Source organism: Taurulus bubalis, assembly GCF_910589615.1.
Source record: "Taurulus bubalis genome assembly, chromosome: 19".
NCBI lineage: Eukaryota > Metazoa > Chordata > Actinopteri > Perciformes > Cottidae > Taurulus > Taurulus bubalis.
This window is the reverse complement of record NC_136607.1, coordinates 21,838,556-21,857,304: the sequence shown is the minus strand read 5'-3', so window position 1 is coordinate 21,857,304 and position 18,749 is coordinate 21,838,556. Positions and strand designations below refer to the sequence as shown.

The 18,749-nt window shown below is 48.3% G+C and overlaps 1 protein-coding gene across 1 annotated transcript in view; it reads right to left on the bottom strand.

Moving 5' to 3' along the window:
• Positions 1–2,641: 2,641 nt before the first annotated feature.
• Positions 2,642–18,749, bottom strand: part of ttc28 (tetratricopeptide repeat domain 28) — a gene marked incomplete at both ends in the record, with an annotated part of 114,238 nt that continues 98,130 nt past the window's right edge. The window contains 12 exons of the mRNA XM_079235284.1: positions 2,642–3,506; positions 4,108–4,777; positions 5,409–5,516; positions 8,008–8,137; positions 10,233–10,309; positions 10,411–10,570; positions 12,009–12,086; positions 12,664–12,788; positions 13,024–13,271; positions 13,350–13,864; positions 14,851–15,027; positions 18,619–18,748. Coding sequence (XP_079091410.1) covers positions 2,642–3,506; positions 4,108–4,777; positions 5,409–5,516; positions 8,008–8,137; positions 10,233–10,309; positions 10,411–10,570; positions 12,009–12,086; positions 12,664–12,788; positions 13,024–13,271; positions 13,350–13,864; positions 14,851–15,027; positions 18,619–18,748 — 3,283 coding nt within the window. The remainder of the gene's footprint in view (positions 3,507–4,107; positions 4,778–5,408; positions 5,517–8,007; positions 8,138–10,232; positions 10,310–10,410; positions 10,571–12,008; positions 12,087–12,663; positions 12,789–13,023; positions 13,272–13,349; positions 13,865–14,850; positions 15,028–18,618; position 18,749) is intronic.

Below are 18,749 nucleotides of genomic sequence, written 5' to 3'. Positions count from 1 at the left end.
ATTTTCAAATTTTACTTAACAGGGTATTTATACACTGTGGTATTACTATTTTTACTTAAGTAAAAGATCTGAGTTCTTACTTACTTTGATTGTGATTCTGAAATATGATTACTTTGATCAAATGTTTATGCAAATCCTACACATATTTATATATATTTATTTATATACATATAGTGCCTTGAGTACCTTTTTTAATTAAGTACAAACAAATGTATTAAATTATTATTAAATTGTATATATATATATATATAAACAAGAATATGTCAAAATAGGTTTTTAATGATCTTTTATGTTGGAATTATTTCATTACAAATATAAAAAAAATAAAAAGTTTTCTAACTGATCTCAGGATTTAAAACAATTATTTTTAACAATCATAAACTTCTACCAGCTAATCACTTATCAAATCTCTATCGTAAATCAAATGCAGTATTTATATAAATACTTCACACAGAATGTTGTCTTGATTTTTGGATCGTGATCATCGATGCATCAACATTTTAAACGCTTCTTATACTGTTTGCTAGTTTAAAACTTACTTGTGTCGAAGAAAAGTGTCCGCCATCTTGGCTCTTCATCTCTCAAAAAAAAGAAAAATTGTTGTTTTTAAATCAACTAAATAAATAAAGTGATTGCGTCCTGCGGGACTTCACTTCTCTGGAGTTATTGGAAACATTATACACAGTATTATAGTACTAAAACTTTATCTGATACTCGGCAGAAATACTGCCATTAAGGGGTAGAATGTTTATCTGACACAACAAACACAGATTTACACATAATGTGGATGCGTGAGGACAAAATATTATATTTAAATAGTTTAATACACAGACTTTTGTATAAATTATCCAGTAAGAGTTATTATGATTTTAGTGATACTCACATGTGCAAAGATTCTGCAAGTTATCATATTTCATTAACTGATCTCATGTTGTGTAAAATATAAATATATAAAGTACCGTAGAAGTCGGGTTACAAGCCGCTACTAATTTCGGTCAGTGTCCCCGTTAGCTTCCCGCTGTAGCCAGCTAGCGCTCCAGCTAGCTCTCCGCTAGCTCCCCGACAACCGCAGAAGGTAGCGGGACCAGCCCCGGCTCGACACCCGACTCGGGCAGCAGGGAGCTAGCAGCAGCAGCAGCAGCAGCAGCAGCGCTAGCTTGCGCTGCTGCTAGCTTGCGCTGCTGCTAGCTTGCTACAGCGGGGACACCCACCGGAAGTAGAAGCGGCTTATAACTTGACTTTTACGGTAACTAGCAAATCTAGCAATTTAATTCAAATTGTGAAGTAAGAAGTACAACGTTTCCCTCTGAAATGTTGTGGAGTAGAAAGTACAAGTACCGAAAAAGTGCCTTTTAAGTACAATACTTGGGTGAATGTATTTAGTTCTTTTCCACCAGATCAGAGGGAGCTTCAGATGAATATTACTACTTCTAGAATACTGTGTTTATTATGAGTGGAAAGAGAATTGATTATGAAACCAAAAACAAGGAAAGGAACATTTTTATTTGTCCACGTCTTTCAATATTTCTAAATATGAGTCTGGCACCGCTGCAGAAGTCGTCCGTTATAAAGTCCGGGAGGCCTGACGGAGCCGTGTGACGTCACACATTCAGACTCAGCTCAGTACAAAATATCAAAACCTTGTCCTCAGTCTTCCTTCAATCGTCTTTGTATAAAATGTGTCGCGATGACTGGAAAACACGGCTTTCTTTACAGAGTGAACAACAGCAATCGTGGTGACGTTCAACAATAATTAATACACAAATAAATCAAGATCAAAACCGACGTATAGCGTTCAGCGTAACGTATAGCGAGCATTTAAGGGGACGGGAAATGTTCTCAGGCAGGAGACGGAGACAAGGAGACAGAGAAGGAGACAGAGAAGGAGACATGGACATGGAGACATAGAGGCATGGAGACAGAGACGTGGAGACGAGGACAAGGAGACATGGAGACGTGGACAAGGAGACATGGACAAGGAGACATAGACAAGGAGACATGGACAAGGAGACATGGACATGGACACAAGGAGATATGGAGAGAGACAGAGACTAAAGCCAGAGACTCAACGTCCTCTCAGGGGTCGTCTCGTCCTCTCAGGGGTCGTCTCGTCCTCTGAGAGGTCGTCTCGTCCCCTGAGAGGTCGTCTCGTCCCCTGAGAGGTCGTCTCGTCCTCTCAGAGGTCGTCTCGTCCTCTCAGAGGTCGTCTCGTCCTCTGAGAGGTCGTCTCGTCCTCTCAGAGGTCGTCTCGTCCTCTGAGAGGTCGTCTCGTCCTCTCAGAGGTCGTCTCGTCCCCTGAGAGGTCGTCTCGTCCCCTGAGAAGTCGTCTCGTCCTCTGAGAGGTCGTCTCGTCCTCTCAGAGGTCGTCTCGTCCCCTGAGAGGTCGTCTCGTCCCCTGAGAGGTCGTCTCGTCCTCTCAGAGGTCGTCTCGTCCCCTGAGAAGTCGTCTCGTCCTCTCCAGAAGGCACCGGCATCAAAACATCTCGTCACCAACAAACAATTACACGTTTAAAAACCCCGTCAGTATGAAACAGTACTTTGTTAAAATCAGCAGGTTTTGCTTTACAAAAACAAACATGGCGGTCATATTCTGTCGAAGGACAAACACCGAGGACGACAGAAGAAGAAGATCCCAGAACCCTCAGCACTTGGAGGAGGGGAAGAAATGTCCGGGGGAGAGGAACTTGAACCCGTTGCCCGAGGGCAGCTTGACGCCTCCTTTGGGGGCCGTAGGCCCTTGAACCGCCGACCCCTGACCCGCCGACCCCTCTGCGTCTTTGCCCACGGTCTCGCGTCTCGGCGAGAGGTTCATCAGCCCCAACACGTCCCTCTGAACCGTGCTCATCCTGGCGCTGCCGCCCAGGGGAAGCTCGTGTTTCTGGCCGGCGCCGTTGGCCCAGAAGGTCTTCAGGTCGTGGACCGCCTGGACTCTGTGGTCCCGCTTGGACCGGCGCAGCTCGGGGGTGTCGGTCGGGCTGGGGGAGGAGACGGAGCCCGCGGAGGAGCAGGAGAGGGCCGGCGACGGGGCGCTATCGGCCGGGGAGCGCGAGGGCGAGGTGGGGTGCCTCGCGGGGAACGGCGAGGAGGAGGAGGGAGACGAGGGAGCCGGGCCGCCGATCCTCTGCAGCGACGAGCAGCGGGACGGCGGTTTGGGCCGAGTCGAGAGCGGGGAGGAGGCCGGCGGGGACGAGGCCGGCGGCTTGATGCCGGCCCGGCTGGGCGGCCGGCTGAACGCGCTGCTCGCCGACGACTGAAAGCCTCGCGCCCCGCCGCCGGCGGGAGTCGAGGACGGCGTGGTGGGAGTCGACCTCGACGCCGTCCTCGGGGCCGTCTGCAGGCTCTCCACGGCCCGCATGTGGCTCTGGGTCTCCTCCAGGATCTTCTGGGCCAGCTCCTGCGGGTCCAGACGCTCCTCCTGGGACTTCACCGTGCTGTCGGTCTCGGTGCTGGACTGGTCCGACTCGGAGCCGCTCGCCTTCCCCGCGGCCGACCGCTGAGCAGGAGCGCTGCGGACAGAAGACAGTTCATACACTTCTGACAGGGATTTACATGACTTTTAACTGGATTTACATGACTTTTACATGACTATTTTGATTTCTGCACTATTTTACGTCTCAGATTCGAATTTTTTCCTGCGCGATTCTTCTTCGTAAACGTATTTAATAAGAAGCGTTTTCATGACCGACGTTCTCTGTAATTGTTCTGCACATAACGTAAAGAACTGTAATTCTGCTGCACGTGGAAGAGGAAAAGTCAGGCCGTCTCTTCAGGTTACCTCACGATAATCCACCTGGCGCTTCCTTCCGACACGAATGCCGTGTTCACACCAAAAGAAAAACTTTTTGGTCTGAGTTTACTCGCTCGACTTTATGTGGTAAATTCGCGTCATTCGCCTTTTCGCGTCAGAAAGGGGGCGTGGCTTTTCCATGGTGTCGGAACATCAAACGCCACCGTGTCTGGGTTCACAATATTATCCGTCTGCAACCATTCGTCTGCGCATTGCTTTGTATGTACATACAAAGACTTTGCATGTACTTACTTATGCATCTACTTGTGCGAATAATTCTCAACGCTTTCGGTGTGAACGCAGCGTGACAGCGGACTTACGTTTCCTGCTTGGCGGCGGCCCTCGGCGGTGGCGGGGGCGGAGCCTTGATGGGAGACGTGGGCGTGCTGATGCTCCCCTTGGAGGACATCGTGGCCGGGTACCCGTGACCCCCGGCTGACGCTCTCCCGGCGCCGCCTCTGGCGTGCCGGCGTCCGGCGGGGAGAGGCAGCGTGTCGCACTCCCTCCTCCCTCGCCCCAGCGGCTCACTGCTGATGATGGAGAACCCCTCGTACTCCTCCTCCTCCCCTCCTCCTCCTCCTCCTCCTCCTCCTCCTCCGTGATTGGTCAGTCGACCTCTCGACAGGCCGCCCGGGTGGCGCTGCGGCGCGTAGAGCCCCGCCCCCCCACCGCCGCGAGGCCTCTCCGGCTCCACCTGGTGGTGCGAGCGCTGGCTGATGACGTCGCTGCCCGCCGGCTCGGGCCGCGACAGGAAGCTGAGGGAGGAGGCGAGCGAGCTGAGGCTGTAGACGGAGATGGCGTCGCAGGAGAGGCTGTCTGGGCAGACCGGGGGCAGGAAGGAGGGCTGGGGGGGGTAGCACCCGAAGGAGAGGGGCAAGGAGTGAGGCTGGGAGGCCGACTGGGAGGACTGGGAGGCCGACTGGGAGGAGGACAGGGACTCCAGGGACGAGGAGCTGTCCATGCTCAGACGCTTGGGGAGCTCCGTGGAGTCTGGGAGGAGGAGGAGGAGGAGGAGGAAGAGGAGGAGAAAGATGATGAGGAGGAGGAGGAAGAAGAGGAGGAGGAGGAGGAGGAGGAAGATGATGAGGAGGAGGAGGAAGAAGAGGAGGAGGAGGAGGAGGAAGAGGAGGAGGAGGAGGAGGAAGACGCGACAGGTGAGCAGGTAAAAAAATAAACTCATAGATATCACTCATTTTATTTTTTTTGTGTGTGACCAGTGCATTTCATGACTTTAAACCAAATGTCATGACAAACATTTAGTGAAATCTGGGTGTAAACAGTAAAAAGTGAGTAAATGTAGTATTTAAACTAACAATGAAAATACAAAGCATATAGTAAACCTTAAATGACTCTGTCCCCTTATCAAATAAAGCATTAAGAATGAAACTTCACCAGGTTATTACTGATATTAAGACTATTCTTTTTTGTAGTTTACTTAAATGTTGTGTTTAAATATGCTATGAGGCATTATTCATGTATTGGTAACTTCTGGTGAATTTAGGAGAAATCTAAATGTTGTCTTTCCTCTCTTCTCAAAGAAGACGTGTTATTGAAGCTAGATCATCATTTACTGGTTCATAAGCAACATTACTCTGTAATAAACAGCAGGAATGGTTCTCACCAAACAGGGCCAGAAGGGACTGGAGGGCGAAGTGCATGACGCGCCGGCTGGCCTGCTTCCCCGTCTTCAGCAGGACTTCCTCCTGACCCACCTCGCAGAGGTCCAACCCTGAGACGACACCCAGTACATTACACCCAGTACATTACACCCAGTACATTTCAACCAGTACATTACACCCAGTACATTACACCCAGTACATTTCAACCAGTACATTACACCCAGTACATTACACCCAGTACATTACAACCAGTACATTACACCCAGTACATTACACCCAGTACATTACAACCAGTACATTACACCAAGTATATTACAACCAGTACATTACAACCAGTACATTACACCAAGTACATTACAACCAGTACATTACACCAAGTACATTACACCCAGTACATTACAACCAGTATATTACACCCAGTACATTACACCCAGTACATTACAACCAGTACATTACACCCAGTACATTACAACCAGTACACTACAACCAGTACATTACAACCAGTACATTACAACCAGTACATTACACCCAGTACATTACAACCAGTACATTACACCCAGTACATTACACCAAGTACATTACACCCAGTACATTACAACCAGTACATTACACCCAGTACATTACACCCAGTACATTACAACCAGTACATTACACCCAGTACATTACACCAAGTACATTACACCCAGTACATTACAACCAGTACATTACACCCAGTACATTACAACCAGTACATTACAACCAGTACATTACACCCAGTACATTACACCAAGTACATTACACCCAGTACATTACAACCAGTACATTACACCCAGTACATTATAACCAGTACATTACACCCAGTACATTACACCCAGTACATTACAACCAATACATTACAACCAGTACATTACACCCAGTACATTACACCCAGTACATTACACCCAGTACATTACAACCAGTACATTACACCAAGTACATTACACCCAGTACATTACAACCAGTACATTACCCCCAGTACATTACAACCAGTACATTACACCAAGTACATTACACCCAGTACAATACAACCAGTACATTACAACCAGTACATTACACCCAGTACATTACACCCAGTACATTACAACCAGTACATTACACCCAGTACATTACACCAAGTACAATACAACCAGTACATTACAACCAGTACATTACACCCAGTACATTACAACCAGTACATTACACCCAGTACATTACAACCAGTACACTACAACCAGTACATTACAACCAGTACATTACACCCAGTACATTACAACCAGTACATTACACCCAGTACATTACACCCAGTACATTACACCCAGTACATTACAACCAGTACATTACACCCAGTACATTACACCCAGTACATTACAACCAGTACATTACACCCAGTACATTACACCAAGTACATTACACCCAGTACATTACAACCAGTACATTACACCCAGTACATTACAACCAGTACATTACAACCAGTACATTACACCCAGTACATTACACCAAGTACATTACACCCAGTACATTACAACCAGTACATTACACCCAGTACATTATAACCAGTACATTACACCCAGTACATTACACCCAGTACATTACAACCAATACATTACAACCAGTACATTACACCCAGTACATTACACCCAGTACATTACACCCAGTACATTACAACCAGTACATTACACCAAGTACATTACACCCAGTACATTACAACCAGTACATTACCCCCAGTACATTACAACCAGTACATTACACCAAGTACATTACACCCAGTACAATACAACCAGTACATTACACCCAGTACATTACACCCAGTACATTACACCAAGTACATTACACCAAGTACATTACACCCAGTACATTACACCAAGTACATTACAACCAGTACATTACACCAAGTACATTACACCCAGTACATTTACAAGTACTTTCCATTTCATGATCATTCATTCCTCCAACTCTGACGTGCAGATGGAAAAAGGTGCATGTGGTGTGTATTTTATTGTATTTCCATTTAAGTATAATCAGCTATAAACTCTCAAATGAAAATGTCCAGCAGCACTTTCAGGTTTAAAGTGTGAACATTCCTCCGGATGCATTACATTTCATTTAGCTGACGCTTTTATCCAAAGAGACTCACATGTTTGCTCTCTACACCGTAGTCATAGCAACGGGAGCAGTTAGGGTTAAGAGTCTCAAGGACACAACGACATGGACGAGCAGAGCCGGGGCTCGAGCCACCGACCCTCTGATTGAAAGACAGGCATGCAATAAACAAGGCCACAGTTGCATTAAAAATCTTTTCAACCTGGTGACACAAAAACTGTCCTTGATAACGACTCTGAAGCCTTAAGATGTGATGTAACAACCAGTGATGAAGCCTTACTGTCATTATGAAAGAAAGAGAGGATACCTCATTAGAAAATGGTCCAAAGTGTTGTGTAATTTACTGTGTAGTATTTCTACTTTTACTTCAGTAGAGGATCTGAATACTTCCTCCCATATGCATGTATTTCATAAGCAGCAATATGCTCTCATTCATCATGGATGCTTATTGTTTCCTCTGAGCTCCTCCTCAGCAACACAGAGGCCGGCGGGCGGAGGACTCACCGAGCGCGGCCAGGAACTCGTGGCAGCCCGGCAGCCTCCACAGCTGCACGCCGATGGACACCTGGATGGGCGCCAGAGAGAAGTCCTGGTCCCGGTCGCCCGCCTGCAGCTGGACCAGCACCTGGTGGAGCTGTGGGGAGAGAACACACGCGTCACTCTGGAGCCCGGCCAGCGCTGCGGAGTCGGCGTCTGGATCAACACTCACCGTCGCCACCATGCTCCTAACCGCCTGAGGGTGCGTACAGAGAGGAGGAAACACAGTTTAGTGGTTGGTTACCGACGACGACGGCCTCCATGCGCACGAGCGGCGCACGGCGACGCATTCGAGGACGTGAACCTCGACAGGGATCTGAACCTTTTAAAACTCTCTGCTGCTGGAATGCAGACAGCAGAAGCTGATCGAGCAAGACAGCAGCTCCATGACTATGATAGATTATTGATCATGAAGCGCAGACAGCAGCTCCATGACTATTATAGATTATTGATCATGAAGCGCAGACAGCAGCTCCATGACTATTATAGATTATTGATCATGAAGCGCAGACAGCAGCTCCATGACTATTATAGATTATTGATCATGAAGCGCAGACAGCAGCTCCATGACTATTATAGATTATTGATCATGAAGCGCAGACAGCAGCTCCATGACTATTATAGATTATTGATCATGAAGCGCAGACAGCAGCTCCATGACTATTATAGATTATTGATCATGAAGCGCAGACAGCAGCTCCATGACTATTATAGATTATTGATCATGAAGCGCAGACAGCAGCTCCATGACTATTATAGATTATTGATCATGAAGCGCAGACAGCAGCTCCATGACTATTATAGATTATTGATCAGAGACTGTCTGTAGAGTGTTTCTGCTTCATCTACACCAGGGGTGTCAAACATACGGCCCGCGGGCCGGATCCGGCCCGCCAGGGGGTCCAGTCTGGCCCGCGGGTATACAGTCTCAGTTGTGCTACGGTATGAATTGTTCACATCCCGTCATACCGGTCGCTGCTGTTTGGCAGCAACAACATTTAATGGTCACAGCTAGAAGCTGAAGGAGCAGCGGACCGAGCTCCTTACGTCTCATGTTAACTCATGTGACTCAGGGTGTGCAAAAAATGACATCGCCAAAAGGCATGCTGGGTAAATGGCACCGCCCACACAGGAAGACTTTTCTTGTGAAGGAAGAAGTCTTTTCCTGTGCAGCACAGTGGGCGGGCTTTACCCATCATGCCTTTTGGCGATGTCATGTCTTGCACACCCTGAGTCAACTTATATCCGTGAGACGTAAGCAGCTCAGACCGCTGTACACGTATCTGTGACTGTAAACATTAAATGTTGCTGCCGGCTGGAGAATGACAATAGTCGTTACGGCCTCGCATGCGCCACTAGTATCAAGGTAACCCCCTGGGTCCTAAATCCCTCCAGGTTAGCACCCTATGTACCAATCAAAACAGCTGCTGGCCAGTAGCGAGCGAGTGGTGAATAACGATGGTGAATAACGATGGCGGTCCTTTACGACGTCAATAAATTAATGTGTTTATTTGGAAAAAAAATGCCGTGATATACCGTGAAACCGCCAGAATCTTACAAAATACCGTGATATGAATTTTTGGCTATACATTGACCCAGAGTCAGAATTCATTAGACCACTGACATTACTATACATATTGCTCAACTGCAGGGAATCTGCAGAGGAGAGCCCAGGCAGGTAAACAGTGGGCTGATGTCTGAATTTTTGGTCTTTATGTTTCTAGTTTATTGTAAAAATACCTTAAAATAGGGTTTATCATCCAAAAACCTTCACCAAAGATTTAAACATAGAGAAATATTGTCATTATGTATGCGTTAATATGCTGTGATTTTACTGGTCCGGCCCACTTGAGATCAAATTGGGCAGCATACGGCCCCTTCACTAACATGAGTTTGACACCCCTGATCTACACCCTCACATGCATAACATAATACTAAATATATATAAATATATATATATATACACACATGTCTGTAGGCGTGAACCAGTGGTGGAAAGTAACTAAGTACATTTACTCAAGTACTGTACTTTAACAGGATTTAAAGGTACTGTATCTTTAAACAAAGAGAGCAGGACTCTAGTATAATGGAGTATTCTACATTGTTGTGTACTTTTACTTCAGTACAGGACCTGAGTACTTCTTCCACTACTGGTATGAACGAGCCACTAGAAAGCAACATGGCCGCCGCACCTTGTGAATGAGCGGCTCCCCGGCCTCGGACACGGTGACCAGCTTACAGAGCGCCTGCAGAGCCGGAGGAGAGAGACCTGAGGAGACGAGCAGAGGGTTATTAGTGACTCCGTCTCCGTGAAGCGGTCAGAGCTTTGCAGGTGCAGAGTCTCTGTGGCCATGGAGGGCCCGGTCGTACCGAGCAGAGCCTGCAGGGTGCCGCTGCACTGCTGCAGCCGGTCCCCGGGGTCCGACGTGGGGAAGAAAACCGCCGCGGGAGGACCGGCGCCGCCGACGGAGAAGTCCAGCCGGAAACCCACCGCGGACAGGAACGCCTGCCAGCCGGGGACGCCGCCGACCTTCAGGGGGCAACAGAGGTCATTAGAGGTGGTGATGCGGGAGCAGAGACTGATGGAGGAGGGGCTGACGGAGGAGGGGCTGATGGAGGAGCAGCTGATGGAGGAAGGGCTGATGGAGGAGGGGCTGATGGAGGAGGGGCTGATGGAGGAGCAGCTGATGGAGGAAGGGCTGATGGAGGAGGGGCTGATGGAGGAAGGGCTGATGGAGGAGCAGCTGATGGAGGAGGGGCTGATGGAGGAAGGGCTAATGAAGGAGCAGCTGATGGAGGAGCAGCTGATGGAGGAGGGGCTGACGGAGGAAGGGCTGATGGAGGAGGGGCTGATGGAGGAGAGGCTGATGGAGGAAGGGCTGACGTAGGAGGGGCTGATGGAGGAGGGGCTGATGGAGGAAGGGCTGATGGAGGAGGGGCTGACGGAGGAAGGGCTGATGGAGGAAGGGCTGATGGAGGAGGGGCTGATGGAGGAAGGGCTGATGGAGGAGGGGCTGACGGAGGAAGGGCTGACGGAGGAGGGGCTGATGGAGGAAGGGCTGATGGAGGAAGGGCTGATGGAGGAGGGGCTGACGGAGGAAGGGCTGACGGAGGAAGGGCTGATGGAGGAAGGGCTGATGGAGGAGGGGCTGATGGAGGAAGGGCTGATGGAGGATGGGCTGATGGAGGAAGGGCTGACGTAGGAGGGGCTGATGGAGGAAGGGCTGACGGAGGATGGGCTGATGGAAGAAGGGCTGACGGAGGAAGGGCTGATGGAGGAAGGGCTGATGGAGGAAGGGCTGATGGAGGAAGGGCTGACGGAGGAAGGGCTGATGGAGGAAGGGCTGATGGAGGAAGGGCTGATGGAGGGGGGGCTGACGTAGGAGGGGCTGATGGAGGGGGGGCTGATGGAGGAGGGACTGACGGAGGGGGGGCTGATGGAGGAGTGGCTGATGGAGGAAGGGCTGACGTAGGAGGGGCTGATGGAGGAGGGGCTGATGGAGGGGGGGCTGATGGAGGAAGGGCTGACGTAGGAGGGGCTGATGGAGGAAGGGCTGACGGAGGATGGGCTGATGGAAGAAGGGCTGATGGAGGAGGGGCTGACGGAGGAAGGGCTGATGGAGGAAGGGCTGATGGAGGAAGGGCTGATGGAGGAAGGGCTGACGGAGGAAGGGCTGATGGAGGAAGGGCTGATGGAGGAAGGGCTGATGGAGGGGGGGCTGACGTAGGAGGGGCTGATGGAGGGGGGGCTGATGGAGGAGGGACTGACGGAGGGGGGGCTGATGGAGGAGTGGCTGATGGAGGAAGGGCTGACGTAGGAGGGGCTGATGGAGGAGGGGCTGATGGAGGGGGGGCTGATGGAGGAAGGGCTGACGTAGGAGGGGCTGATGGAGGAAGGGCTGATGGAGGAGGGGCTGACGGAGGGGGGGCTGATGGAGGAAGGGCTGATGGAGGAGCGGCTCGCTCACCTTGTTCTCCACGCTTTGCTGAGACGTGTACATCGGGTTGCACTGGCCGCTCTGGATGCGCTGCAGAGATTTCTCCACCTGGAGAAAAGAACGAAGAGAAAGAAGAGAAAGAAGAGAAAGAGATCAACCGACCGGATCAATAGTCCTGGTCCATCCAAAAGCACATTTCATACAGACTTTGAAGCTCAAAGTGTTGAAAAGTAATTCAACATTTTTCTTTTTATAAATAACTTCCTTTTACAGGTAAAATAAATAAAAGTGGTCAGAAGAAAGATTTTAAATATTTTAAGTGGAATGAAAACATTTGTTTTATTAACAGTTGTGTTAATATTCTGAAAGGAACGATCTGGATTATTTCAACTCTTCATCAAATGCATTTAGTCATATTTATATATAATCCAATGCAAAGGAAAGGAAGATCAGGGAAATGTAGTGAAAGTATTCTCTCATTAGAATATTAATATGTTCTGTAAGATAACATCTAACTACCAGAAATAAAAGGGAAGTGGAGTAAAAAGTACAATATTTCCCTCTGAGATACCTCAAGCGTGTACTACCTCTAATAAAACCACGCGCTGTGGCAGAGAGCTAGTGGGCGTGGCTTCGGGGTGTTAAACGGGTGACGGACAGGTGCAGGTGAGCAGTGTGACCTCACCAGGTGCAGCAGCACCCTGAGGGCGTCCCTCGCCCGCTGCGGGTGCTGCAGGATGTCAGCCAGGGCCTGAGAGACCAGAGACATGGGGCTGTTCAGCTTCACGTCAGCGCCCACCAGCATGTAGCCTGGACACACACACACACACACACACACACACACACACACACACACACACACACACACACACACACACACACACATTAAAGAAAGACATGCAAACACTAGATTGAGTCCTTTTAGTTTATTTAAAAGTGGTTTAGGCCACATTCCTTTGTGTGTGTGTGTGTGTGTGTGTGTGTGTGTGTGTGTGTGTGTGTGTGTGTGTGTGTGTGTGTGTGTGTGTGTGTGTGTGTCTCTCACCGGCCCAGTTGGAGGGGTGTGAGAAGTGCTTGCTGCTCTGCAGGGCCTTCATGGCCTCCGTCAGCGCCGCGCTGGCCTTGGTGCCGCTGAGCAGCGCGGCGTAGAAGCTGTGTGTGAAGAGCTTGGAGGCGGCGACGGGCACCGACCACAGAGACACACACACACACTGCACCCCCGCGGCCAGGAAGGCCCGGGTCAGACCCACCACCCCGTCGGCCGTCGCCCTGCTGCCGGACTCCGGGTACAACCTGAGGGGGGAAGGGGTCAGAGGTCAGCTGGAGCCTCACGGGGCTTCTAGAGAAATGCTGACTCCACTAGAAGCGTACCTCAGGACCACCAGTTTGACGGTCAAGCGCATGTCCAGGATGTCCGCGGCGGTGAGGAGGAAGTCGTGGAGCGGCGGGCCGTCACACACGCTGTCCGCGTCACACACACTCTCCCCGTCCTCGCTCGTGCCGTCGTCGTGGTCGTCCGGCCCTCTGAGTCGCGAACCCCGGGTCTTCTGGTCCCGGGACGTCAACCTCCTCCCGCGCGGCCCCTCCCCCTCCTGGCTGCTGGGGGCGAGAACCAAGGCGGCGAGCTTCCAGGAGACGTGCGTGGCGAAGTGGACGCACTCGGCCTGGCCGAGGGCCGCGAGCACGCGCTCCTTGGTGGCGCTGGCGCCGGTCAGCGGCCGACAGCCCATCTGCTCGCCCAGCCACAGGGCCTCGTCCTGGGCCGAGGGCAAGGGGCCCCACAGCCAGCGGTCCATCACAGAGGAGGGCAGCCGGGGGGCCCCCACCACCGTGGCCACCGAGCCGCCGTCGGAGCCCGGGAAGGGCCCGCCGCGGCGAGGCTGAGGCTGCGGGTCAGAGGTCACATGTTTACAGAGATTTACTACAGTTTTCTGGTGGGTTAGGGTTATTTTTTTTTGGTGTATCAATAACAAACATTTATTTTACTACTTTGTCTGTTTGCATCTGTAGATTTGTCTTAAATTCACCAAAAGTTACCATTACATAAGGCCTCATCTGCATATTTAAACACAACATTTCATAACACTCTTCAGAATGTGTGTAACGTCTCTTTAAAGAGGTTTGTTCACACTTTACTCTTTCATTCATACATGCATTCTGAGGGTTTATGCAGAGGGGTTTGTTCACACATTCATAACCTCATGTACCCTTTTCTGCCCAGCTATTTCGCTATTTAATGGCGAAAATTGCAAATGGTTTTCATTCAACTAAATACTAAATATCTCCTCAACCCCAAAGTCTATTTGAATAATTTAAAAAGCTATAATTACAGAAAACATTTCTAAAAAAACAAACAACTAAAAGTGTTTTTTTCTTATCGTAACTATATTAATTAACGCTTAATATATAACTATCTAATAAATACTATACTAATCTATATGTAAGGAGTATCTGTGTGAGGTTTTTTAAAGCTCTGGGTGCTCTCCAGACTGTTCACATTTATTATGGAATAGTGTCATAAACATGAAAAACTTATATTGACTTGTAAGGCCAGGATGTGCCGTTGTTTTTGCTGTATCACACCAGAGGCCCATATATGGACTCGCCCGATGAAGACGTACGACGAAGGGCTCATTTAGTATTAAAACATGGAGGAAATAGATTTGTTTAATGTTATTTATCAAAGAGATATCCAAAACTCCTTCTGTAAAAACCTTTGACAAAATGAAACAATAATTTTGAAGCTGACTTCATCCAACATTCACATTTATGTTGTGGAAATGTATGAAAATAAGCAGAAATCTAATAAGATAAAGCCTCCGTTGCGTATTTAAACTGTTAAGAACCCTTCGTATCATGAACCTGACTCTACCTTGGCGGCTCCCAGGCTGCCTAAGGACGGCACGGAGAGGAGGCTGAACCTCTCGTACAGGTACTCGTTGGAGGAGCTGCCTTTGAGCAAGGCGAACGGGATGAGGTACAAATCCCCCTCCAGCACCAGCACCAGCTGCCTGTGCCGGCCCACGGGGCCACTGCTGTGCATCAGGCCCTGCAGACAGGTAAGGAACCGGTAAAGGAAGACACAAGGGTTCAGGTAAAGGAAGAGAAAGGGGTTCAGGTAAAGGAAGAGAAAGGGGTTCAGGTAAAGGAAGAGAAAGGGGTTCAGGTAAAGGAAGAGAAAGGGGTTCAGGTAAAGGAAGAGAAAGGAGTTCAGGTAAAGGAAGAGAAAAGGGTTCAGGTAAAGGAAGAGAAAAGGGTTCAGGTAAAGGGTTCAGGTAAAGGGTTCAGGTAAAGGAAGAGAAAGGGGTTCAGGTAAAGGAAGAGAAAAGGGTTCAGGTAAAGGAAGAGAAAGGGGTTCAGGTAAAGGAAGAGAAAGGAGTTCAGGTAAAGGGTTCAGGTAAAGGAAGAGAAAGGGGTTCAGGTAAAGGAAGAGAAAGGGGTTCAGGTAAAGGAAGAGAAAGGAGTTCAGGTAAAGGAAGAGAAAAGGGTTCAGGTAAAGGAAGAGAAAAGGGTTCAGGTAAAGGGTTCAGGTAAAGGGTTCAGGTAAAGGAAGAGAAAGGGGTTCAGGTAAAGGAAGAGAAAAGGGTTCAGGTAAAGGAAGAGAAAAGGGTTCAGGCAAAGGGTTCAGGTAAAGGAAGAGAAAAGGGTTCAGGTAAAGGGTTCAGGTAAAGGAAGAAAAAGGGGTTCAGGTAAAGGAAGAGAAAAGGGTTCAAGTAAAGGAAGAGAAAAGGGTTCAAGTAAAGGAAGAGAAAAGGGTTCAGGTAAAGGGTTCAGGTAAAGGGTTCAGGTAAAGGAAGAGAAAGGGGTTCAGGTAAAGGAAGAGAAAAGGGTTCAGGTAAAGGGTTCAGGTAAAGGAAGAGAAAAGGGTTCAGGTAAAGGAAGAGAAAAGGGTTCAGGTAAAGGAAGAGAAAAGGGTTCAGGTAAAGGAAGAGAAAGGGGTTCAGGTTAAGGGTTCAAGTAAAGGGTTTAGGTAAAGGAAGAGAAAGGGGTTCAGGTAAAGGAAGAGAAAAGGGTTCAGGTAAAGGGTTCAGGTAAATGAAGAGAAAGGGGTTCAGGTAAAGGGTTCAGGTAAAGGAAGAGAAAAGGGTTCAGGTAAAGGAAGAGAAAAGGGTTCAGGTAAAGGAAGAGAAAAGGGTTCAGGTAAAGGGTTCAGGTAAAGGAAGAGAAAGGGGTTCAGGTAAAGGAAGAGAAAGGGGTTCAGGTAAAGGAAGAGAAAGGGGTTCAGCTAAAGGAAGAGAAAGGAGTTCAGGTAAAGGAAGAGAAAAGGGTTCAGGTAAAGGAAGAGAAAAGGGTTCAGGTAAAGGGTTCAGGTAAAGGAAGAGAAAAGGGTTCAGGTAAAGGGTTCAGGTAAAGGAAGAGAAAGGGGTTCAGGTAAAGGAAGAGAAAGGGGTTCAGGTAAAGGAAGAGAAAAGGGTTCAGGTAAAGGAAGAGAAAAGGGTTCAGGTAAAGGGTTCAGGTAAAGGAAGAGAAAGGGGTTCAGGTAAAGGAAGAGAAAAGGGTTCAGGTAAAGGGTTCAGGAAAAGGAAGAGAAAGGGGTTCAGGTAAAGGAAGAGAAAATGGTTCAGGTAAAGGAAGAGAAAATGGTTCAGGTAAAGGGTTCAGGTAAAGGAAGAGAAAGGGGTTCAGGTAAAGGAAGAGAAAAGGGTTCAAGTAAAGGAAGAGAAAAGGGTTCAGGTAAAGGGTTCAGGTAAAGGGTTCAGGTAAAGGAAGAGAAAAGGGTTCAGGTAAAGGGTTCAGGTAAAGGGTTCAGGTAAAGGAAGAGAAAGGGGTTCAGGTAAAGGAAGAGAAAAGAGTTCAGTTAAAGGAAGAGAAAGGGGTTCAGGTAAAGGGTTCAAGTAAAGGGTTTAGGTAAAGGAAGAGAAAGGGGTTCAGCTAAAGGAAGAGAAAAGGGTTCAGGTAAAGGGTTCAGGTAAAGGGTTCAGGTAAAGGAAGAGAAAAGGGTTCAGGTAAAGGGTTCAGGTAAAGGAAGAGAAAAGGGTTCAGGTAAAGGAAGAGAAAAGGGTTCAGGTAAAGGGTTCAGGTAAAGGAAGAGAAAAGGGTTCAAGTAAAGGAAGAGAAAAGGGTTCAGGTAAAGGGTTCAGGTAAAGGATTCAGGTAAAGGAAGAGAAAGGGGTTCAGGTAAAGGAAGAGAAAAGGGTTCAGGTAAAGGGTTCAGGTAAAGGAAGAGAAAAGGGTTCAGGTAAAGGAAGAGAAAAGGGTTCAGGTAAAGGAAGAGAAAGGGGTTCAGGTAAAGGGTTCAAGTAAAGGGTTTAGGTAAAGGAAGAGAAAGGGGTTCAGGTAAAGGAAGAGAAAAGGGTTCAGGTAAAGGGTTCAGGTAAAGGGTTCAGGTAAAGGAAGAGAAAAGGGTTCAGGTAAAGGGTTCAGGTAAAGGAAGAGAAAAGGGTTCAGGTAAAGGAAGAGAAAAGGGTTCAGGTAAAGGAAGAGAAAAGGGTTCAAGTAAAGGAAGAGAAAAGGGTTCAGGTAAAGGGTTCAGGTAAAGGGTTCAGGTAAAGGAAGAGAAAAGGGTTCAGGTAAAGGAAGAGAAAAGGGTTCAGGTAAAGGAAGAGAAAAGGGTTCAGGTAAAGGAAGAGAAAGGGGTTCAGGTAAAGGAAGAGAAAAGGGTTCAGGTAAAGGAAGAGAAAAGGGTTCAGGTAAATGAAGAGAAAGGGGTTCAGGTAAAGGGTTCAAGTAAAGGGTTTAGGTAAAGGAAGAGAAAGGGGTTCAGGTAAAGGAAGAGAAAAGGGTTCAGGTAAAGGGTTCAGGTAAATGAAGAGAAAGGGGTTCAGGTAAAGGGTTCAGGTAAAGGAAGAGAAAAGGGTTCAGGTAAAGGAAGAGAAAAGGGTTCAGGAAAAGGAAGAGAAAATGGTTCAGGTAAAGGAAGAGAAAATGGTTCAGGTAAAGGGTTCAGGTAAAGGAAGAGAAAGGGGTTCAGGTAAAGGAAGAGAAAGGGGTTCAGGTAAAGGAAGAGAAAAGGGTTCAGGTAAAGGAAGAGAACATGGTTCAGGTAAAGGGTTCAGGTAAAGGAAGAGAAAGGGGTTCAGGTAAAGGAAGAGAAAAGGGTTCAAGTAAAGGAAGAGAAAAGGGTTCAGGTAAAGGGTTCAGGTAAAGGGTTCAGGTAAAGGAAGAGAAAAGGGTTCAGGTAAAGGGCTCAGGTAAAGGAAGAGAAAAGGGTTCAGGTAAAGGGTTCAGGTAAAGGGTTCAGGTAAAGGAAGAGAAAGGGGTTCAGGTAAAGGAAGAGAAAAGGGTTCAGGTAAAGGAAGAGAAAAGGGTTCAGGTAAAGGAAGAGAAAAGGGTTCAGGTAAAGGGTTCAGGTAAAGGAAGAGAAAAGGGTTCAGGTAAAGGAAGAGAAATGGGTTCAGGTAAAGGGTTCAGGTAAAGGAAGAGAAAAGGGTTCAGGTAAAGGAAGAGAAAAGGGTTCAGGTAAAGGAAGAGAAAAGGGTTCAGGTAAAGGAAGAGAAATGGGTTCAGGTAAAGGGTTCAGGTAAAGGGTTCAGGTAAAGGAAGAGAAAAGGGTTCAGGTAAAGGAAGAGAAAAGGGTTCAGGTAAAGGAAGATAAATGGGTTCAGGTAAAGGGTTCAGGTAAAGGAAGAGAAAAGGGTTCAGGTAAAGGAAGATACAAGGTGAGAAGGAATGGAATGCGGCCGTGCAGGTGGACACACACCCCTTCCATGGGCGCGATGAGGAGGTCGTAGAGCGCCCTGAGAGGAGCCCTGCCGGCGGCACTCGGCCGGTAGGCGTCCTTCACCGGAGACACCGTGGCGCTGTAGAGGCTCGTCACGCTGCGGCAGCTTC